Source organism: Dasypus novemcinctus, chromosome 11 (assembly GCF_030445035.2).
Source record: "Dasypus novemcinctus isolate mDasNov1 chromosome 11, mDasNov1.1.hap2, whole genome shotgun sequence".
Classification (NCBI taxonomy): domain Eukaryota; kingdom Metazoa; phylum Chordata; class Mammalia; order Cingulata; family Dasypodidae; genus Dasypus; species Dasypus novemcinctus.
Genome location: NC_080683.1, coordinates 29,765,034 through 29,788,946, shown reverse-complemented (window position 1 = coordinate 29,788,946; position 23,913 = coordinate 29,765,034). Strand labels below are relative to the sequence as shown.

At 36.7% G+C, this 23,913-nt stretch overlaps 1 protein-coding gene across 9 annotated transcripts in view; it reads left to right on the top strand.

The window, feature by feature from the left end:
• LOC101417339 (dystonin) overlaps positions 1-22,880 on the top strand; it is a 486,360-nt gene extending 463,480 nt beyond the window's left edge. For 3 of the 9 annotated variants that reach the window (XM_071218526.1, XM_058306906.2, XM_023590800.3), the window contains 14 exons: positions 3,809-3,952; positions 4,655-4,843; positions 6,320-6,449; positions 8,093-8,256; positions 9,039-9,201; positions 9,953-10,107; positions 10,277-10,351; positions 11,216-11,233; positions 13,936-14,053; positions 15,282-15,353; positions 16,284-16,483; positions 16,934-17,044; positions 20,575-20,698; positions 21,603-22,880. In XM_071218526.1, the coding sequence (XP_071074627.1) occupies positions 3,809-3,952; positions 4,655-4,843; positions 6,320-6,449; positions 8,093-8,256; positions 9,039-9,201; positions 9,953-10,107; positions 10,277-10,351; positions 11,216-11,233; positions 13,936-14,053; positions 15,282-15,353; positions 16,284-16,483; positions 16,934-17,044; positions 20,575-20,698; positions 21,603-21,865 (1,926 nt within the window). In that variant the 3' untranslated portion in view covers positions 21,866-22,880. The remainder of the gene's footprint in view (positions 1-3,808; positions 3,953-4,654; positions 4,844-6,319; positions 6,450-8,092; positions 8,257-9,038; positions 9,202-9,952; positions 10,108-10,276; positions 10,352-11,215; positions 11,234-13,935; positions 14,054-15,281; positions 15,354-16,283; positions 16,484-16,933; positions 17,045-20,574; positions 20,699-21,602) is intronic. The other 6 variants (XM_012527844.4, XM_023590802.3, XM_012527845.4 and 3 more) reach the window with 3 other exon arrangements.
• Positions 22,881-23,913: the final 1,033 nt, after the last annotated feature.

The window sequence follows — 23,913 nt, the reverse complement described above, 5'->3', positions numbered from 1 at the left end:
CAAGGTCTTTTTCCAAACACATCACTAGTTGGCACATGGTAATAATCCCTTGGTGGCAGGGAGGCTCATCCCTGGGAGTCATGTCCCATGTCCTGGGAAAGGTAGTGAGTTTATTTGCTGAGTTTGGCTTATAGAGGGGCCACATTAGAGCAACAAGAAGGCTTTCAGGAGGTAACTCTTAGGCAATATATAATATTAGGCTAAGTTTCAACATTACAAGAGTAAGGTTCATAAATACAAGCATCAATATCAGGGGTCTTGTATATTGGTCTGTCCTCCTTTGCTAGGCACTGCCCATGTACTCTAGGGATTCTTACCACTCTTTTGGAGGATAGGAATTCAATATTCTTTCAGTTACTGTGTGGGGCTCCACACACCGTGACAACACCCCATCACCACTTGAACACATTCATATTCCCATAAAGGCATGCCCCAGGTGTACCTCTCCCCACATGTCCTCCCTCCACTGACACCCCATACTAGTGATCCTGCCCTGCTACAGTTGCACATCTTTTGCAATCCAAAACCTCCCCCAAAACAAAGCCCCCGAAATAAAAATACAATAAAATATATATATATAATTTTTTTTTAAATTTTGATATGTCTTTCATTCCCATAAGATCTGTTATCTTTTATGTAAGTGAAAATTTCTTCTGTATGTTCCCATAGTGTCTTATTTTTTTCACTTTATTTTCAAAGAAGCTTTGGGTAACATAAAGTCACTTAGAAAATATAGGGGATTCCATTTACCCCATCCCTGCCCCTCTCACATTTTCCTTATTAATAACATTTTACATAAGTATGGTACATTTTTTTAATTGATAAACAAATACTGAAGCATTGCCACTAACCATAGTCAATGGTTTACTTTATGTTGCACATCCTGTACCATATACCTTTATAACTACTAACAAAATACATAGCGGCCTGTATCTGTCATTGCAAGATCATGCAGAACAGTTCCAATGCCCTAAAAATGCCCCATGCTCCATCCATTCTCCCCTGCCCCCTCCCACCTCAGAACCCATGGTAACCACTAGGTTGCAATTTTTGAAGAATAAGTTTCATAGTTACATGCATTAATATTGAGGGCTTGACATATTGGTCTTCTTTTAGTAGGCACTGCTGAGAACCCAGCAGGACTCCCCAGGATGGGAGTTTATTATTGTCTTATTTATTATGTGGGTCTCCACCCACTGAGATGACATTCTTTGAACACTTTCATAATCCATGGAAGCATGCCACAGGTGTACTCTTTCCCACATACCACCCCCCCATGCCTTTTGCCCTACACCAATAACCCTTCTCTGTCATATTTGCTAAAATATGACATATTCCCACCATTGTAATTTTAACCACAGACCTACAAATCCCCAGAGTCGACCTGTTCCTTCCTCCAGCTCTCCCCCTAGTTCCACGGGTAGTTCAGCCCAACCCCATGCCCCACCCTGCTTACCCTCACATTCCAGCACCATCAACCCTACTCACATCCCTGTACTGTTATTCCCCCATCCACTGCCAAACCACTACCTTCCACCTTATCATAGATTTTTCCCAGATTGAGCATTGGCTCACCACACTTCACTCCCTTTCTGTCTCCTGATAACTTATCTTCTGGACTATAGCTCTGTGAGCCTGCTCAATTAGCTTACATCATATCAGTGAGGTCATGTAATATTTGTCCTTTAGTGACTGGCTTGCTTCACTCAACATAAGGTCTTCAAGAGTCATCCATGTTATCCCATGTGTTAATACTTCACTCTTTACATCTGAGTAGTATTCCGTTGTGTGCATATACCACAATCTGCTTATCTCCATCTGTTGATGGACACTTGGGTTGCTTCCAACTTTTGACAATGTTTAATAATGCCACAGGCACATTAGTGTGCATGTATCTGTTCGTATCCCTGCTTTCAATTCTTCAGGGTATATACCCAGCAGTGGAATTGCTGTATTATATGGCAGTTCTGTAGTTAGCTTCCTGAAGAACAGCCAAACCATCCTCCACAATAGCTGCACCATTCTACATTCCCACCAGCAGTGGATGAGAGTTCCCTGTCCTTCACATCCTCTCCAACACTTACAGTTCTTGGGTTTTTTCAGTAGCCATCAGCCTAATAGGTGTAAAATGATATCTCATTTTAGTTTTGATTTGCATTTCCCTAATAGCTAGTGATGTTGAATATCTTTTCATGTGATTTTTAGCTTTGTATTTCCTCTTTGGAAAAATGTTTATTCAAATCTCTTGCCCATTTTTTAAGTGGGCTATTTGTCTTTTTATTTTCAAGATGTATAATTTCTTTATATATGCTTGATATTAAGCATTTGTCCGATAAATGGTTCCCAAATATTTTCTCCCAGTGAGTAGGTTGTCTTTTCACTTTCTTGACAAACGCCTTTGAAGCACAATTTTTTAAATTTTGAGGACATCCCATTTATTTATTTTTTCTTCCATTTCTCATGCTTTGGGTGTAAAGTTTATGAAACCGTTTCCTATTACAAGATCTTGTAGATGGTTCCCTACATTATCTTCTAGGAGCTTTATGGTCTTGGCTCTTATATTTAGATCTTTGATCTATCTATATTTTTCTTTTTTTTTTTTTTAAGATTTATTTTTTATTTATTTCTCTCCTCTTCTCCCCTCCCCCAGTTGTCTACTCTCTGTGTCCACTCGCTGTGCATTCTTCTGTGACCACTTCTATCCTTATTAGCAGCACCAGGAATCTGTATTTCTTTTTGTTGCGTCATCTTGTTGTGTCAGCTCTTTGTGTGTGCGGTACCATTCTTGGGCAGGCTGCACTTTCTTTCGCGCTGGGTGGCTTTCCTTACGGGGCGCACTCCTTGCGCGTATCAACACTGCACATAGGCCAGCTCCACACGGGTCAAGGAATCCTGGGGTTTGAACTGCAGACCTCCCATGTAGTAGGCAGGCGCCCTATCCATTGGGCCAAGTCCACTTCCCTGATCTATCTTGAGTTAATTTTTGTATAGGGCATGAGATTGTGATCCTCTCTTATTTTTTGGATATGGATATGCAGTTCTCCTAGTACCATTTGTTGATCCCAGTTAAGTGGGCTTGGTGTCCTTGTCAAATATCAGATGACTGTATATGCAAGAATCTATATCAGAACTCTTAATTCAGTTCCATTGGTCAATATGTATGTCCTTGTGTCAATACCATGCAGTTTTGACCGATGTAATTTTGTAGTATACTTTGAAGTCAGGTAGCATGATTCCTCCAATTTTGTTTTTTTTCTTCAATATGTTTTTGGCTATTTGGAGCCCCTTGCCCTTCCAAATAAATGTCATAATTAGCTTTTCCAATGCATTAAATGTATAAATCAGTTTGGGTAGGACAGACATCTTAATGATGTTCAGTTTTCCAATTCATGAACATGGCATATTCTACCATTTATTTAGGTCTTCTCTGATTTTCTTTAACAATGTTGTGTAGTTAAGTGTACGAGTCCTTTACATCTTTAGTTAAGTTTCTTCCTAGATATTTGATTGTTTTAGTTGCTATTATAAATGGAATTTTTTTCTTGATTTCCTTGAGGTCATTTTTTGTATACTGTATTTTGTAAGGCACAAGATATCATTCTCTACTTGTATTTAAAAATAAGTATATTATTTCCTATTTCTTCCCCTTCTTCTCCCTTGATTCCCCAAATAGTGGATTATTTCCAACTATGAAAAAACCAATTGAGGTTCCTGTTTATTTATTCAACTCTGACAGTCAAATGAACATCACCAGAATTTTATTTTCAGCCATTCCAGTAGGTAATTGAAGTCTTTGTTTCTGCTGTAGGAATTCATGAAGAAACTGGAAGAAAAAAGAACTGAACTAAATAGAGCCACATGTATGGGAGACACTGTTCTAGCCATCTGCCACCCTGACTCCATCAGCACCATCAAACACTGGATCACCATCATCCGGGCCAGGTTTGAAGAGGTCAGTTTTGTCTCAGCTACTCTGTAGAGCAGCAGGAGCTTTGCAGTTGTGAAATTAGAGTGAGAAATTTCAGCAATGAAGATGCAGTCATGGCCATGGGAAAATGAGACCTCTGAAGAGAAAAATTGTTTTTAAAATACCCTTCTTGTGAGCTTTACCAATCTCTGAAATTCAGTTTTCCTTAAAAATTAAAGAGGAATATTGTGCCTCTGTCCCTAAAACATTAAGAGGCAAAGATTTGGTTCACTGTAAAAATTTCTTCCCACTTCCACCTTGCATCCGTTGACTTGATCCAGCAGTTGAATAATATATCAGAGCAATACTGCTCATTAAGTGAATTGACATGTGAAAATTATTTGTGCCATATTTATGATCTTTGCTTTTGGTATTTCCACTCTGTGCTACATAGAGTTAGCACATTTGATCCTTCAGGGCATGCATTCTTGAACTTAAATTAGAAAGCAAAAGGAAGTCTAGGTGATGGATATTCTTTTCTAAACTTCTGAGGGCGATGCACAATGAAAACTCCCATATCCTCCACAAACCAGGTCTTGGTGCACCTAACAGAATCTAAAAGATGGGTTACCTTATGGGTCTGGTCCACACGGTCCTGATTTGACAATAAAAATGTGTGTATTTGGCAGCAATGAAATTATTCACTAAGTAGGAAGAAATTCAGAGAAATTTCTATTTCTCCAACAGGTGCTGGCCTGGGCAAAACAACATCAGCAGAGATTGTCAAGTGCCCTTGCTGGGCTCATTGCTAAACAGGAATTGTTGGAAGCTTTGTTGGCTTGGTTGCAGTGGGCTGAAACTACACTTAGTGATAAAGATAAAGAAGTCATCCCCCAGGAGATTGAAGAGGTGAAAGCTCTCATTGCAGAACACCAGGTAAAATAAATATAATCATAACCCTTGTTGGCCATCTTCTTAGATTTTTTTCTTCACTTTCACTGCCATACTTCTCAAAAGATTGTTTTAAGCTTGTTACCTTCATTTCCTCAAACATACTCCTCAACTCCTTACAACTGGATTTCTAATTCTGCAACTGTCCTAAAACTTCTCTCTTCATACTTACTTGTCTCTCTCTCTGTGCCCTTCACAAAACTCCTTCTTCCTTTGCCCTCTGTGAAGTTAGTACTCTTGTGGCCCTGACTCAGACTGGCTCCTGCCTTCTACATGCCTACTCTCCTTGGATTTTATTCTTGCTCTCTACTCCATTCACTTCACTCTTTCCTAGGTTGATCTCATCCACTCCCTTGGCTTTTTCTGATATCTTGTTTTGTTGTTCAACGTTTGCATTTTCATTTGTATGCTATTAAATATCTCCCATGATGATCCTCAAAACTTCTAATTTATCGTATCTGAAAGGGAACTCATCATCTTTCTCAAGAAAGTTGCTTCTAGCTAGCCTATCTGTTTTAGGCTCTGAAATGATGGGCATCACAGTAACTCTGATTTATTTGCTCATTTGGTATACATTTACAAGTGTTGGCTCAGTTGGTTAAGTAGTTGACATTGCCTGTATAATATTTTAATAAAAATGTAACAGTAGATGTCTATAATGACACTGAAGTATCTCAGGTCACCTTCTCTTTGACCAAGGCTATTCGAATGATCTGAGTTCTCTAATGTGACATACATTCCGAGAATGTGTTACTTCATCTTTCAGTTCTGTCCCTTACCAGTCAGCATTATTACCCTAGTCTCTTCCTTTCCTCTGCCTTTTCCATACATTCCACATATAAGTCAATGATAATGAGCCTAAGAAGGTGAGAAAAGAAATGGCAAGATGTTCAAAGCTTTCAAATGTGACTATAATAAATTTTAACATGAGCATCCCCCCTCCTTGGCATAGCTTATTGACAAGCATATTTAAAATACATCCACATTTTATGTGGATGCTTTGTATTACTATATATCAGAGCTATCTTAAATATTTCAACTATCTAGGGGAAATGCCCCACAGAAAAGTCCTAGGAACAACTTAGTTAATTAGTTATTTTTCAGCCAATTACTTAAGATTCTTCAAGAATCATGGTAGAATCTTGAGTTAGGTTGGTGCAGAGACATGTAGTGTTTTTCATACATCTGCTCCCATGCATGGTCTTGAAAACTAAAATGAATTTTTTAAAGTTTAAATTTACTATCTTAAACAGCTATGTAATATTATGTATTTTTTAGAAAATAGTCAATGCTGTATTATAATGCTTTAGGTAATTTTTCCCTGAATATAAAACATGATGATTTGTTCCCTTTTCAAAAATAATAGCATGGTTTCTTAATCATTCTCTCTTTAGTTCATTTCTTAAAGATGGTTTTCTCTGGTATCCCTATGTATATCTGACATCATGTCTTTCATTTCAGACCTTCATGGAGGAAATGACCAGAAAACAACCTGATGTAGATAAAGTTACCAAGACCTACAAGAAGAGAACAGCTGATCCTTCCTCACTACAGTCCCATATTCCAGTCCTGGATAAGGGACGAGCAGGAAGTAAGCAGTAACCCATTTCTTTAAAATGAAGATGATTAATCCATAAAGCCAGTTTTATTCTGAGTTGTCATTTGAAGTCTTGGAGCAATTGGTGATTTTATCTGAGTTCCCTGTCATGAAAGGTTTTCTTGAAGGATTATGTGGGCTTGTGTATGATAGCAACTTATTTGAAAAATAAAAAGAAATATCTAGGTCTCTGTATGTAACTTTATTTGCTTGAAGTGTATCTTTTAAATTAGAAGAAACTGGGAAAACTTGTGATGAACAGAAGCCATCACCCCCTTTGAATTGTCTCATTTTTCTTATATTTTACTAAAAAACCTTAGAGCTGAATATGACTAAATAAATGACCAAGACATGCATAAAGTTCATAACCTAACCATTCATCAGTTATGTAACCAGAAACCTAATAGATTTTGCCTTTTTTCATATGATTTCAGGTTCTATTTACTTCTTAGGCTACCTTGACTCAGCGATATGACATGAAAAAGAATTATAGTTAGCATGAAGAAGGTTTAACAGAAGCACAATTTATATCATATATGTTGTATGTTTCTGGATGGTACCTTGATAAAATGAAGTCAGTTCAGACTTACTGCTATTTTATACAAGGAGGCAGGGTAACAAATTGATTCAGAACTCTAGAGTCAAACTCCCTGCTTCTCCTTACCACTTACCAACTGAAAAATGTAACTGTGGGCAAATGGCTTAACTCTATCTGAACTTTAATTTCCTCATCTATAAAAGGGGGTAATTCGAACCTCATGAATTGGGGGATTAAATGAGCTAATGAGTATGAAGTACTTATCATACTTCTTAGCACATAGTAAATGCTCAGTAAATATTAGCTATTAATATTTTTATATAACCCTAATGTGGAAGTTAGGAATTCTGGGGAAAATTTCAGCTCTGACACTAACTTCTTATATGACCTTAGGCTAATAAATTTTTCTAGGCCATATTTAACCATGAGTTAAATGAAGAAAAATGTGTTGAGATAATTCTTGTGTACAGTGTTAAAAACTTGTGAAAAATAGGAAAAGAGAGAAAACCTTAGTAAGACAGTAAATTTAGGTATGAGACTATTCATAGGAAACACATCCATCACAGTGGAAAGATGTCTTAGGAGAAAGCTAGGATCCTACACACATTTCAATATTTGATTATTTAGAAAATTTGTAAAGTATCTTGCAGTGTCTAATGACTTCCCAGGGTCTCCTGCCCTCACCTTCTCTCTCATTCAATCATATTCTCTGAGAAGGGCAGCTGGGTTTGCTGTAACTGATTCTAAGTTCTTATTGCCCTGGGAGATTAATTTTTCTTGTCTAACAAGGAGAAAAATCATAATGTATTTCATTGGTCATTGAAATGGCATCAGTGTTAGGCTGGAAAATGTTTGAAGCCTAAGTTTTGAGAGAGCTGTTTAAGATATCATTCTCTAATTCATATGAACAGCATGTGACCTTTAAGAAGTAAAACACATTTGGACTTGACATTATGTATCATCTAAATTAGTTTATTTCTACTTGTGATATCGAATAATTAAGTTGATTCAGTCTTAGCTAAGAAGAAAAAGGTGAAGCCTTAATGTATTTCAGAACCCTGGAAATTCCACCATCCTGACTGAATTTATATCTTAATAGGAAAACGCTTCCCAGCATCAAGTTTATATCCCTCTGGATCACAGGTGCAAATTGAAACCAAGAATCCCAGGGTAAACTTATTAGTGAGCAAATGGCAGCAAGTCTGGCTTCTCGCACTGGAAAGAAGGAGAAAGCTTAATGATGCCTTGGACAGACTAGAGGAGGTTAGAAAACTCATATATTCATATTGTCATTCATGCTTAGTCTTATAACACATTGCCAAAATCTTGACTTTTAAAAGTTTTTGAAAATAGATAAGCAAACTCTTGCTTTCTGAGTGTATGTTTTACTTTTTAAATTAATACCGTAAGTATGTATGTTTTTGTGAAAACCTGATACATGGTATTTGGAGTTAGAGAATCAATAAAGTAAAAACCTGATAGGTTTTAACATAATCAGAAGCTGACTTCTTAAGATCAAACTTGGCATGTGTTTGCTGGTAGTATTGGCAAATATGATCATTTATAATTCAGATCTTTTAATTTATAGATATTCTGTAACCTGAGATTTATTGGAGTTTCAGAATATGAAATTAGGAAAGTTTGGAAGTTTAGATGAGTTTAAAACTGGCTGATAGCAGAAGTGGGGAGGGAGCAGGAGTTAGGTAAGTGCTATGAGCTGGGCCTGCTACTTCCAGTGGGCATAGAACAAGTAATGGTACTTTGAGGCAGACACCTTGAGGATTTGGGCATTATCAGAAATGTTATTTGATTTTTTTGAGGAGATTTGTCTCATATTTGTAAAGAAAAAAGTAGCAGTAATGAACTCAGCTTTACTGGGGGAAAAAAGCAAAAAAAAACCATTTCTGAGACCTTCTGCAGGATCATACCTTTCTTTGAAAGATGTGTATTATGAAGAGGATCGTTAAAATGGATTTATTGATACTATGTAAGATAAAATTTAAGCCTAGCGTTAATTCAGCCAAAATACCTCTTGTCTTTTTAAGCTGAGGGAATTTGCCAACTTTGATTTTGATATCTGGCGCAAAAAATACATGCGGTGGATGAATCACAAGAAATCTCGTGTGATGGATTTCTTCAGGAGAATTGATAAAGATCAAGATGGAAAAATAACAAGACAAGAATTTATTGATGGAATTCTTTCCTCAAGTAAGTCTCAAGAGAGATGACTGTAACCGATGTAATTTTTTAAAGAAAATAAGCTTAGTTTAAAATTGCCGAGTCAGTAAATTTGTATTACCAGTAAAGTACTGCCTTTGACTTTGGCTAGGCAGTCGCCATCCTTTAAAAAAATCATCCTGTGTAAAATTTGTGATTTGAGAGTCTGGCATACTTAGTAATTGTGTAACCACAAATACATTCCTTCACCTCGTGGAGTCTATATCCTCATAGCAATGTTAATATTTGATTCTTAAGTTTTACATATTGCCTGGTATATAATAGGAAATCAATAAATCCAAGTCCCTTACATTCTGGTCTAACATCGTTAATAGAAAATTAGAACTCTATAAAAATTCTTAAGCTATGGGTCATGTATATGTGATTTCCCTGGCAGATTTTGCTGAAAGTCATTCTTAAAGTAAATTTCATGCAAATTATTCCTTCAATAAAGTGTAGTTGAATCATGTGAAACTGCTAATATTAAGCAGTTTTGACCTACATAAATGGCTATTTTATCATGGTTTACCTAATAGTAAAGATAATTTGGGTCACATATGTAACTTCTGTTTTTGTTATAATGTAAATCCATTTTTTTAAAGATTTTAAAATATATTTGATAGCCATGATAATTCAACCTGCCACATGCAGAAGTACACCAATTAAAATGCTCAGTCAAGAATGTCTTGAGGTGAAATTCAGATACACTATCCACAGCTTACTGTTGTTTTGAAAATTTTAGAGTTCCCAACTAGTCGCCTGGAAATGAGTGCAGTTGCAGACATCTTTGACAGAGATGGCGATGGATATATTGACTACTATGAATTTGTAGCAGCCCTTCACCCAAATAAAGATGCATATAAACCTGTCACCGATGCTGACAAAATTGAAGATGAGGTACTCATTTTCTTTCCACAGACTGCAACAATATTAATGTGTTCTGCCAGGATATCATGCACAATTCATGTGACTGTTTATTTCCATGTTCAATGTTGTGCCAAGACTTTAAGGCTTCCCCTTTGTAATATTAACACTAAAGCAAATATTTCATCATTGTTTTTGGCAGGTGACAAGGCAGGTAGCTAAGTGTAAATGTGCAAAACGATTTCAAGTTGAACAGATTGGAGATAACAAATACAGGGTAAGTTTGCAAAACAGCTTTGTAGTTCTAAAGGATTTGCATTCAAATTTTGCATACAATTTGATCTGCATTGTTTTCTAGGAATCCTCATTATTTATTTTTACCACATAAAATTTAGTGGTAAATCAAATTCCAAATTTTATAATTTTAAATTATATGACGATAACCTACTTTTTATACATTTGAACATACCTTTGAAACATAACATGGTCATTACTTTTAAAGAGAAAAGTATTCCCAGTATAACACTCAAATTTCATATTACTTTATAACATTTTAAAATTCTGACCAGAGGTAAGTGTTCAGATTTCAAAGAGCAAAGCTATTCCAAGCCAGCCACAAACTTAAAAATGTTGACTCATTTTTATTAACATGGAAAAGAGGCAATGTTTTCCAGTTACATAATAATTTTTGCTTTTTTATTCAAAATCTCAGTAACTCAGTTTACCTTCCAAAACAATTACTTGAACAACAATGTGACTCATCGCTCTTTCTTTTTTAAAACATCTCATATACATAGTAGCTAGGATCACAAATGTGCTAGATTTCCCTAATACAGTGTCATACTTACAATGAAACATTATTCATTTGTACTTTTATATTTCTACATTGAAAAACTTTCATACACCTATTAAAATTTTTACCTTAATTTTGAAACCCTAAGATTTTCACAATTAGTAGGGAAAATTTTCAGATTTATTTGGTTTGAAATTGGGACATCTAGATACCTGCACATCACTAAATCTACATACTGTATCTAGAAGCCCAAAATGTGAGAGAGTGTGTATGTATGTTCTAAAGTTATATAAAAAGTTTCCTGCTGAACTAATTGTCTTTTTTCCATTTTTCATTTTTTTTTATCAGTTCTTCCTGGGAAATCAGGTATAAACCAGTGGAATGTATTCTCAAGTTCCCAATAATTTTTTAACTTTAATTCATAGTCATTAAAGCTTGCCATGGCCAATCTTTCCCATGCTGTCTCTCTAGCTACTATATTGTTGGTTGGCGTGGTGTTTTTGTAAGCAATATAAGGGTCCTTGATTCAGGACTCCTTTTTGCCTTGTGTCTCAAATGAGGAGATTACTTTTAAGTGAACCGGATACTGAGTTGTAGCTTGACTGGCTACAGTGTTACAAATGCAATTTTCAGTTCCCATTTTGAGTATTACTATTAGCATATATTTTAATGCAAGGACTCATTGAACACAAATTTGATTCTCCATACATCTCTGTGTTACTTCATTGGTGTTTAACCATCAAAGACAGATGGTATATGGTCAATAGAAAAGGATCAGCATTAGGCAATGACGTGGGAAGAGTGGTAAAATGTCTTGATGGCACTCAGCTGCAAGTAGCATATTCTCTCCTAAGCAGTCATTGTCCATTTGCTTTAAGTCATTGATTTTTTTGTACTTTAGGGCTTTGTACCTTTGGAATAGGGGTTTTAAGTCTGTAGGTTTTAAATGATGTCATTCCTTCTGAGGAAATTTCTCTCTTGTAACTTATAAAATCACATTTTATGCTACCATGACCTCACATTTCAGTCAATATAAACAACCCAGTGGTATTGCATTGTGATAAGAATTTTACAACTGAAGAAGAGAAGAATTGTGTTTTGATTTAACACATCCAAAGAGGAGAAAAATTCTTTGCTATATGCCTCTGGAAAGAACCATGCTATATATAGTTCCTGACTACTGTCATATTGGAAATTCCTCTACCATGCAATTTTTAAACCATTTTGCAATTCAATTTTCAGATCATCTATCATCCCCATTTATTGCAAGCAAATAATTTAATTAGAATAAAACTTTTCAGTTACCTTGACTAGACCTTTTTAAACTTCCATTATTTATTGACCCAAAAAAAAGGTAGCTTTTCTATTCTTATTAGTTTCTGAGTCAGCAATTGGGATAGCATCTTTTTTTGGTGAATAGGAAGGGAGAAATATTAACCTGCAAATGTTTTATTCACTGAAAATACAAGATCAGCATTAACCTGGTTTTTCTGGTCTCATGATTTGGCTTTTGGGAAAATTAGGGAAATTCTGAAAACAATGTTGTTTGGAGAATACCTTCTCAAAATGAAATTTAAAATTATTCATCTTTATTAGTATTGAAATATCTCTATGAAATACTTCGCTAGTTATTTCTATAAATTTTTTTGTTTTGAATATAATTTTGGACCAATATTATCTGGTCCAATTATCTGGTTCCTTAAGGGTAATTTTCTTTAAGTCCCTTTCTTTCCCTTTGCTTATAGCAGCACCCAAATTTTTCTAACAAAATAAATACATATATTTTGATTTTTAATTTTTACTTTATATTTCAGGAAAATGTCCAATGGTAGGAAAGTTTAAGACTCAAGGTTTAAAAATGGATTTAGAAATAGTGATTTAAAAGAGTTTGACGTAAAATGCATGAACTCCTGCTAGTGCATTTTACACACTTTTCAGGCCCATCTGAGATTTAGGATCTTGAATGGGATTTGGTTGGCTTCATTTGAGGGTCCTCTTGCTGAAATTCAATGTTAATGTTTACTTGAAAAGTAACTGATCCTTTCTACTTAAAATAAAGTTTTCTGTTTATCCATGAACTCAGACAAATTGTATCTCACCTTCCTCAAAAAGCAGCAGTCATGTTTAATTGACTCTTCATTTTGCAGTAGTATCTGCTAGATTGACAACCATGAAATTTAGCGTGGAGGTTTTTAAAAGTAGGACATTAGTCTGTTAGAAATGATTTAAAAGTATAAAATCATTTCTCATGGACTTTCAAAACAGATAAACTTTATGATCAGGAACTACCTAGAAATTTGTTCAGGACTTGTAGAATTTGTAGCATATCCAAGTTATTGGAAATCCTTTGAAAGGGCAGGAAAAAGATGGTTGCTTGTTATTATCATCAGTTAAATTGCAAAAAACTTTGAGAGAAACCCTTTTGGATTTGAAAGCTGTATACTAATAATGTAACAGTGGCTGTTCTAATATTAATGTAATCTAGGATGACATATTAATCCAGTCTTTTACAAATTGGTTTATTAGATCATTAGGGATGCAGAAATTTTATTTGACTGTGAAATTTTTATTGGTCACATTCATTTATTACTTTATTCATCCAAAGTCAAACCTGCTCCTTAGAGAAAACAGAATGAGTTTATGAAGATTTCTCTCACAGATAATCAGAGTTGATGAAATTTTCTTTAGACTCATCTTATTTCTTATGTGCCCTGGGCAAGTGAGCGAGTGCTTGTTTTCATGGTCATGTTAATCTCTAGAAAGAGTTTTCAATTACTTTCTTACTAATGTTGTTTCTGTCATAAGAAAGAAAAGGGATTTTTAGACAAAGCTTTAATATTATACTTGATAACCTTTGTTACTTTTTTCCAAACTGTTTCCTTTGGGCTAAATTGGCATGCAGCAATCTAACGCAGATCATTTCAAACCCCCTTTTCTAAGATTTTACTAATCGCTGTGAACTAAGCAAGAAATAAAAGTTGGTTGCTTAAGCTACTGCATATTGTACATTACCGTTTACTTCAGAATTAATATTGACAAGAAGAGGTGCTTTCTTTCTTCATGTGCAGTTTGGAGACTCCCAGCAGTTGCGACTTGTTCGGATCCTGCGAAGTACCGTAATGGTGCGCGTTGGAGGTGGATGGATGGCGCTTGATGAGTTCTTAGTGAAAAATGATCCTTGCAGGGGTAAGGAAATACTTATGTCAAGATAACACCACCATCAAAATATACCAATTTTTTTTTTCAGCATCAGAAATATACTGGATATAATTTTGGTCTTTATTCTAATAGTGAGTGTTTCATATTGGTCTCTATCAGCCTAAAGTTCCCAGAGAACTTGTGGCAGTCATGTAAACCATTTTCTTCTCATTGTTTTTTTTTCTTTCTTTCTTTTTTTTTCCTACTTCTGGTTAAATAGGAGACAGGCATGCAGGAAATATTAGAATACAGTATTTTTATGAGCCCCTCCCTTCTGTGGTTTTCAAAACGAATAGTTATATCAAACCAAGGAAACGATTTTTTCTGCAATTAAATAACAAAGTTAGAGAAAAGAAAATTGAGGTGTTAAAGAAGGAAAATACTGTATAATAAAATTTAAAAGCAAAGGGTTTTATGAAATGAGGGAGAGATAAGGAAAGCAACAATTTTGAAAATTTTTAAACAACTGCTAACTTGACACCTACTTTAAAGTTGTACATTACAACATTTAAAAAATATAAACATATGATACTATAGCTCTGTCCATATCTACCAATCCAAGATCCCTAGGTTGGCCTTCACTCTCCCTTATTTTCCAGACCCTACAGTCAACTTTCAAATCCTTAACTGATTTACAAGTGATCGTTTAATTGCAATTTCTCGTTAGGTTCCCTTTACTCAGTAGGCCATCAAGCAGTAAAACGGTTATTATTTTTTTTTAACATGTGGCTCATTTTAATCCTTTTAAACAAACAAAAGCAAATGTTGGTGCCGGCTTTGAATCCTGGGCTCCTCAGGCAGAGCCTCTGGGTTTAGATGCTGGCATCAGAACCCAGGTGTATCTGTGGGAGCTGCCATGCAGTCAGCAGGCCTCTTGCTATCAGCCGTGAACAGTAGCTGTGCTCTCTGCAAGTCAGTGATGAGCCCGTGAAAGAAATAAAGTAAGAACAAAAGAAAGCAATGAAAGCAGCCATGAGAATGTGTAGTGTTCTTTTGGGTTGTTTAGGAAAGTTAGCGTGGCAGTGGCAAATCCTCCAGATACTTTTCCTGTTGAGTCAGCCTTCAGTGCTTCCTTTCCTGATGCAACTCTTCTTCTAAAATGTGTGCTAAAGGCCCAATCTGAGCACCCTTTGCATATTCAACTATGTACTTTGTTTCTTCTTCTGCTAACAGTATTCTTTAATGTGATTTTGGTATCCTGTGTCATTTTTTCTAGTTCATCATCATGGGAGTAAAATGTTACGTTCGGAATCAAACTCTTCAATTACTACTACTCAGCCTACTATAGGTTGGCAACCCTCTCTTTACCGCTCCCCTCTTCCCTTTCCTCTTTCCTACTTTTACTTTCTTGCTTTAATCATTTGTTTTAAAGTAACACGCTTCATCCATTGCGTATGGCTTACCTCGTATCCAACTGAGCTGGTGCTTCTAAATTTAAATTCTGAAAATCTGACATGCCACCGGTGTGTTGCAGATGCAGGTGTTACATAAGTAATCAAATACATGCTAACACGTTGCTCATCTGGTTCTGGTGGAGTGTTCTCCGTGTGCATATGTGTTTGTAGGAGTGCTGCATCACTGATTTCCTCACGGATATTTGGGTCTGGTGTTTGTTACTGCATGGTGGTAAAGCAGAGTGTTTCAAGGCATAAAATAAAAATACTAGCTGCTTCATTTAAGTGAAAAATCTTGAAGTCTATTATATGTTGTCATCATGATTAACAAACCATCTTTCATGTTATGTAATTCTTTTGTTTAATCGCGGTGTTAAAATACCAGCATTCTCCTTACCTCAGTACATGCAAAAGACACAGTCCCTGCCTTACTGACTTGTTTTCTCAGTGTGATGAAAAGGATAATGAAACCATGTGGGCATCAGTAGCTGGTGGATTAACAATATTTGAGCATGGGCTTTCCATTTTCATGCTGACTCTTTCTTTAATAGTGGTTATTCTTGCTGGTGTCTAGTGCTAGAATAAGCACACTTCTTTATTTTTATTTTTTTCCCCGAACTCACTTGTATCTGAAAGGAATGCATTGTAAAGGAATGCATTTAACTTTTTGTTATGCTGAGTTAAGAGTTAGCATGGCAAAAAGATGTTCTTGAGCTCCTCTAAGTGATCTCTGGTGCCAAGTGGTTGTTCATCACATAAATAATTGAGCACCTCGTTTCTTTCTTCTTTTTGTGCGCACTCGTGTGTGTGTGTGTGTAATCCAGCTAAAGGAAGGACAAACATGGAACTGCGTGAGAAGTTCATTTTAGCAGACGGGGCCAGTCAGGGTATGGCTGCTTTCCGACCCCGGGGCCGAAGATCCCGGCCTTCATCGCGAGGAGCTTCGCCCAACCGATCCACTTCCATGTCCAGTCAGGCTGGCCAGGCGGCCTCCCCACAGGTCCCAGCCACCAGCACACCCAAGGTAGGACTCGGATGCCGTCTTTTCCTCCTCTAGTGTGGTCAGCGTCCCAAGTATACTTTTGAATGTTTTAAGGAGTCTAGAATTTGTAGGACTAGCTTTCTCCATTTGTGTCCCTTCTCACAAAATGGAAAGTGAAGAATTGTTTCTTTAATATATGATTTTGCCTTGTGGCCCATTCAGAGATTATGCACATGACACTCTGATTCTTTTCAGATTTGAATTTTTGGTTTTGTTTTTTTCTAAAGCTTCATTATTTTACTTTATTATATTTTATTTTATTTCTTTTGGTGTGTATGATTTATGGTTTGCCATCAGATCTTTCCACTTATTTTTAGTTATTATATCCATTCTTAATGTGAAATGTCGCTGTTTGCTATGAATATCTCTTTCTGGGGCTTGGGTTTTTTTATCTGCTGTCCTTTACATTTGATTTGCCATTGTTTCATACAGATTCTCCATCCTTTAACACGCAATTATGGTAAACCATGGTTGACAAACAGCAAAATGTCAACTCCTTGTAAACCAGCAGAGTGCTCAGACTCTCCCGTGTCATCTGCAGAGGTATCGTAAGGCCCCAGATTCTGGTCTAATAGTTTTTACTGGAAACTATCACCCACTAACATTGCCTCACTCACCACTCCCTTAACATATGTACTTTGGGTAATGCTACTTCTTTTCTGTAAAATAAATATCAGCCCAGGAGATCCCAGAAAACATGAGAGTTAGGGGTTAACAGAAAAGACAGTTTTGAGCTCCTTTAGCAATGTTCCCTTAATATACTCACACCTGCAGGCTCTGTACCTCCTTGGTTTTGTGTTTAGTTTTGTTGTTCTCTCACTCATACTTAATTCTTTTCTCTCTCTGTGTGAATTACAGATATTATGTCAAGACCTAGGTAAAGTTTCAACCAGATGGTATGCTTTTGCCACTAGATATAATTTGGGCAAGGAATGCAGCCCACTTCTCTAGGCTGGAGCAAGAGGCAGTGTAATTTGAAAGAGATTAAATTGAAAGAGAGTTTATTGAGGGTTCACTGTGGGCACAGTCCTTCTGAATGTCTGTTACGCTCACTTTTGCCCAATACTGGGTGGGTATGACATGAATCCTCAGTTATCAGTACAGGTAGGAGTGGGCTTATGTAGGCAAAAAGTTATCTATCATTTTCCTAGCTTTATTAGATGTTAATGGTTACTAATACTATTCGAGCATGCCCTTGCCTTTTAATGTGGTATATATGGGGATAAGATAAAATTTGTGAAGATTAACTCATGTAACAGATAATTTATATTCAACTGAAAGTCAATCAAGATTTAAAAAATCTTCTCTGTGAAATAGCAAACATAGGCATTGAATGATCACGTATTTGACTAGAATTGCAATATTTAGGGGGAAAAGTCCCTAAAATATCTTTTCTTTTTTTTTTTTAATATTTATTTATTTATTTTATTTCTCTCCCCGTCCCCCTCCACCCCAGTTGTCTGTTCTCTGTGTCTATTTGCTGTGTGTTCTTCTTTGTCCACTTCTGGTGTTGTCAGCGGCATGGGAATCTGTTTCTTTTCGTAGCATCATCGTGTTGTGTCAGCTCTCCATGTGTGCGGTACCACTCCTGCGCAGACTGAACTTTCTTTCGCGCTGGGCGGCTCTCCTTACGGGGCACACTCCTTGCGTGTGGGGCTCCCCTACACGGGGGACACCCTTGCGTGGCAGGGCACTCCTTGCGCGCATCTGCATTGTGCATGGGCCAGCTCCACACGGGTCAAGGAGGCCCGGGGTTTGAACCGCGGACCTCCCATGTGGTAGACGGATGCCCTAACCACTGGGCCAAGTCCACTTCCCAAAAATACCTTTTCTTGAAATGAAGGAGGCATTTCATCTTTAAGATCTAGAATATAACTTATAGGCCATTATAAAAGTAATAAATTTCCTTTAAAAAACCCTTTATAATTTTCAAAACACTTTCATATCTATTATCTTACTTAATCCTCAAATTAGAATAAAACAGAGAAAACGTTGTTACCCTCATGACTCAATAGAAATCTCTAATAAATGGTAAAATTGGGACAAAACAGCCGGTTCTTCAGTTCTTCCTCCTTCCTTCCTTCTCATTCTCCTCTCCCTCGTTTTCACTCCTTCCCTCCAGCTGGGGAATGTTAGTGTCATATAGTGAATCTCTAGATAGCTGGCATTCACCATGATTCTGTTGTAGCTGAGAACACTGCAAGTAAGAAAGGCTTAAAGAACCTCAAATGATAAATTGTGTTTAGAATATTTAGGCCAAAATGCTATGTTCAAAAATCTTTAAAAGTATAGACTACCCAAACTAAAAGGCTTAAGTATATTATTTTGACTAATACAAAACTATGCGTCATTTCAAATCACCTGAAAAAACAAAAACCAACCAACCAACAAACAGAAGTCTTTAAAGGTACTAATTAGGGTTTGTGACAATAAAAACAATCATGGCATTCTGAGAAAAAGGATTTTGGTTTTTCATGGTAACTAGTTCTGCCCCCTTGAGTGATATTTTTCATAATTTGTCAGTCCTTACTCCCTCATGGGTTGTTATTAATAATATTCTTTCTAAGTTAGGAATTTAACTATAGTTAAACCTTGAGTGAATCACCTCCCTCCTTGGGCCTTCATTTTTCTCATTTGTAAAAAAAGGTTAAAATTAGGTGAGTGCAAGGCTTGTTTGGGCTATGTGTGTGAAAGTATTTTGAAAAATTGTTTTATTTGCATCCAAATCATATATAAAAATTTTACTTAAAAATAAGTTTAGTATACATGAATAAATGAATGTTATGAATATCCCATTAATATAAATTAAAACAACTCTGATGTGTCTTATATAAGCTTTCTTAAATATCATAAATTATATACTAAAAGAAATAGTAATTTTTATAAAAATACGTTTATAATTTCACAGATTCATTTCCTACAAATAGCTACCTGGCTGTGAGTTCATGGGGGGCAGTGACATCCTTTATATGTCTCAGATTTAATTTTTTTTTTTTTAAGATTTATTTTCTCTCCCCTTCCCCCCATTGTCTGCTCTCTGTGTCCATTCACTGTGTGTTCTTCTGCATCCGCTTGCATTATCCAGCAGCACCGCACATGGGCCAGTTCACCACATGGGTCAGGGGTCCCTGGGGATCGAACCCTGGACCCACCATATGGTAGGCGACACTCTATCAGTTGAGCCATGTCTGCTTCCCTGTTTATTTTTTTAACTGTGGGAGAACTTTCAAAATGTTATAGTGATCTAGAAAAAAATGTAATGACTTTAGACTTAAAATCTCGGAGTTGTGATTACATTAGACAGTCTCTGTAAACCCCTATATAAATTTTAGAAGAACTATGCACAAATGTTGCATTGGTATCTTGTATGTAGGGACTATAGAAGGTGATAGAGCCAAGAAGTAAAGCAATGATGTTATTACATGTCACTTTTTTTTTTTTGCTGTTATTGATTTCAATTATGGCTGTCTAGGCATTATTTATATACTTACCTTTCTATTTCAAATTGCTTGTTCCTGCGTCATACCATCACAACATTGGAGGCAGCAGAATATCCAGACACACTTTTTCATACTCCCTGTTCCTTCTTTATTCTATGTAGTCACCGTCCTTTTATTAGAGGTGGGGAAGTTATTCCATGTTAAACCACAGTTATCCCTATGAGCTTTTACTTTTGTAAGTATCAATACTAAGTGACATTTAATGCACCACTCTCTTAATTCTGTAATATTCATTAATGGTCTGAAAGATACTAATACACTCAGATTTTAACTTGTCCTTTTTTCCATGCCATCACTTTCATACTCATTTGGGTGTCTCCATTTTTGTGTTTTCTCTTCAACCATGAATTCATTTTCTTGAGGCAGTTTCTTTTGAATTCAGGGAGAGAATAAGAAATTAGAGAAGAAAAGCAAGAGAGAACCCCATGTCTCATTAATTAAAACATGTCTCATCCTCCTCCTCCCAAAGAGCCCTAGCAGAGGATTTCTACTGCTTTTTAAAGAAGTGGTGTCGATAGAATACCAGGAAAAGGAGCAATGTCTTAAAATGTTTTTTTTACTGGTTAAACACAGGGAACACCAATCCAAGGAAGCAAGCTTCGACTTCCAGGATATTTATCAGGGAAAAGCTTCCACTCTGGGGAAGACAGTGGCTTGATAACCACTGCAGCCTCCAGAGTCCGAACACAATTTGCTGGTAAGTGTGGTTGCATTTCTTTCTTTAGTGGCTTTTACAGTATGATAACCTGAAGATTAAAGCCCCTTTTTTTCCTAAGTGGTAAAGAAATTGATGATACTTTATTCTTTTGAAATGGTGTGTAGCTCCAGTCCTTCATCAGAAGTTAGGGATAAATGAGTCATGAGAGCAAAAGACTAGAAAATCCCTTTTGGAAAGTACCTAATAAAGATGAGAGAAGGAATGACTGTGTAACAGAGAAAAAGATTCCAGCAGCACTCTGCTTCTGCAAGCTGGAAGGCCTTGGCTTTTCTGCCTGCCTAGAGATTACACCAGGCCTTGTTGTGAGTGGTGAAAAAACCCAGCCTTATCCGAAAGCTTCTTGAATTTCTTAACAGGATAGGGTAGTGAATCTGCCTCCAGGGTTCCAAACTCAGCAAGCATGAAGCTCCTGTAAAGTCTTATCTTTTAAACTCCTATACGCTTTAAATTACTTCTAATCAGACAAAGTTTAACACTCGATGGAGTTTGCTCTGTGTGTGCACACATCCCTGGCTGCACATGCTAAACAGAAAAGCATAGTTTGAAATGATAGGAATATTCCTTTTGTCTGTTTGCAGCAAAATGGAATTCTGAGTGAGGTAAACCAAATTTACCTTTTGTTTGTAACTTTCACTTTTTTGTGTATCGTGTCTGCCTAAGCTGAAGGTTACCTACAGTTGTGGAATGGGGATAGGCCAGGTGTGGGAGGGTGCTCTGTATGGTCCCCAGTATAGGGTCCTAATCCCATTAATCCACAAAGACTTTGAGTACTTACTAGCTGTCAGGAAAAATGATGGAGATTAAAGGTGACATCAAGTTTGAAGAATCAGTTGCAGGTGGACCTGGTTAATAAGGGTGACCCGTCTCTGCCTTCTATCCTCAGATTCTAAGAAGACTCCCAGCCGACCAGGAAGCCGAGCCGGAAGCAAACCTGGCAGCAGGGCCAGCAGCCGTCGAGGCAGCGATGCATCAGACTTCGACATTTCAGAAATCCAATCTGTGTGCTCAGACATGGAGACTGTCCCCCAGACACACAGACCTATGCCCCGAGCAGGTTCTCGGCCATCCACAGCCAAGCCTTCCAAAATCCCCACGCCCCAGAGGAAATCACCTGCCCGCAAATTGGACAAGTCCTCAAAAAGATAGTGCAGTTGGTTCCACCAAGGCCCTACCTTAAGCATTTATTATTTAAGTTTGAAAGATGTAAAATAAGATGTAGAAATTATTGTGAAATATTGCCAGAGTTGAGTTTAAAATTCTGCAGATGGCCTTATTTGTGTATTTGTCTGTTTATTTTATCTGTTTAATTTTTGTCAGATACTCTGGGGTTAAAGTCACATCATATGTGAGGGGAAAGAAAAAGTTTAACATGAGCTAACACTAACTTTTTCACACTGTAACGTGTGGAACATACACTAAACTTTTACTGTACCTACAGGTAAGTCTGCATCCTCTCTGAAAACCACATCACTGCATTGGTAGCTAACATTAACGATACCTCATGGCACTGTCTTATGGAAACTCTGAAAAGCCAAAAGACACACACAGGAATATATTTTGAGATGATTTAAATCTAAACTAACAGGTGGAGGACAGAAAGACAAAATATCCACACTCAGCTCTTTAAACAGTATCTAAACAGTAACAGAGAACCCACAGGAAGTTACCTTAAGCACTTGCGAGAACTATGATATTCAAGAACCTTGCAGCATTTCTGTGCCATCACTTTAAATGAGGCCAGAGATGTCTTGGATATTAGACCTATTATATTGTAAGAATATAATTATAATAAAGTGCATTCATATAAATGTGAGGTTTTCTTTTGCTTGAATGGACAGTAGCACCTGTATCATTGAACTCATTTTGTATCAAAGCAATTTTGCTTGCAGGAAGCTATGAAATAAACATGTCCCTTAACTACATTGCTATGGAATTAATTTTTTTCCCTAGGGAAAATCAGTGTATTTTTTTATGGGTAATATCAATTTGGAGTGACCAAAAGAGACTTAAAAATGGGTTTATTTTGATTTCTCATCTGAAATAATCATGTTCTGGTATTATATCTATATTTAATAAATATATATGCATTTTAATTTATTATGTATACTCACATAATATAGAAAGATATTAGTATGCATTTAATAAAACATATTCACTTGAACATATGGAATACCTGCTTATTTAAAGTTAACTTCCTCTTTTTTTATCTGGTTTAAATAAAGATTACCTATATGATACATATCTGTTAGTAATATGCTAAGTTGAAGTTAGGGGGCATCAAAAACAGGGAGTTATAATAACTTTTTACTAGTACGTCAATGTTACTGGAGCTACAGGTTTCCTGCCCTCCTATATTCAAGGAATATACAGTTAATAACTAAAATACGGGAACTGTGAAACTAGGGCATGTGTGACAGGGCAAATGATTTTATCAAGGGAGTACAGTTGTCTTAGTTTGCTCAGGCTTCCCTAACAAAACCAGGTAGCTTTAAGCAACAGAAGTTTATTTTCTCTCACTTCTGGAGGCTAAAGGTCGAAAGCCAAGATTCCAAGAAGCCATTTTCCCCTGACGTCTGTAGGGAAGAAATCTGTCCCACGTCTGTCTCCTGGCCTCTGGTGGTGGCCTTGGTCCTTGGCGTTGCTTGACTTGAGGCAGCATCACTCTGCCTCTATCTCCACATGGCCTTCTTCCTTGTCTCCATCTTCACGGGGGGGCTCTCCTCTCTGTTCTTCAGATAGTCTTCTCCCCTCAAGTCTGTCTTCAGCATCCGAATTTCTAACGACACCAGTTATACTGGATTAAGGGCCTACTCCAATAGAAACCCATTTTAGCTTAATTTATTCCATCTGAAATTACTTAGTTTCCCAATAAGATCACATTCCGAGTTACTCAGGATAGGACTTCAACATATCTTTTTAGGGAACACAGTTCAACCCATTGTACCTATGTACACTGAAAAATTATAGAATGTTCCTGAATGTGAAAAAAAAGCACCAAATATACTTAGAAGGGGTGACAGATTGTTCCTTTGGGTGGCATAATAGGTCATGAGTTTGTGCATAACTTTAAATTTATTCTAGCAAAAGGCTAGTATTGGTATTCCAACTTCAAGGGAGCAGTACTGTGTTCTCCCTGCTTGACCTTTATAATGGAGGCCAACATTGAGGAGCCTGTAATTTCCACTGACATAAAT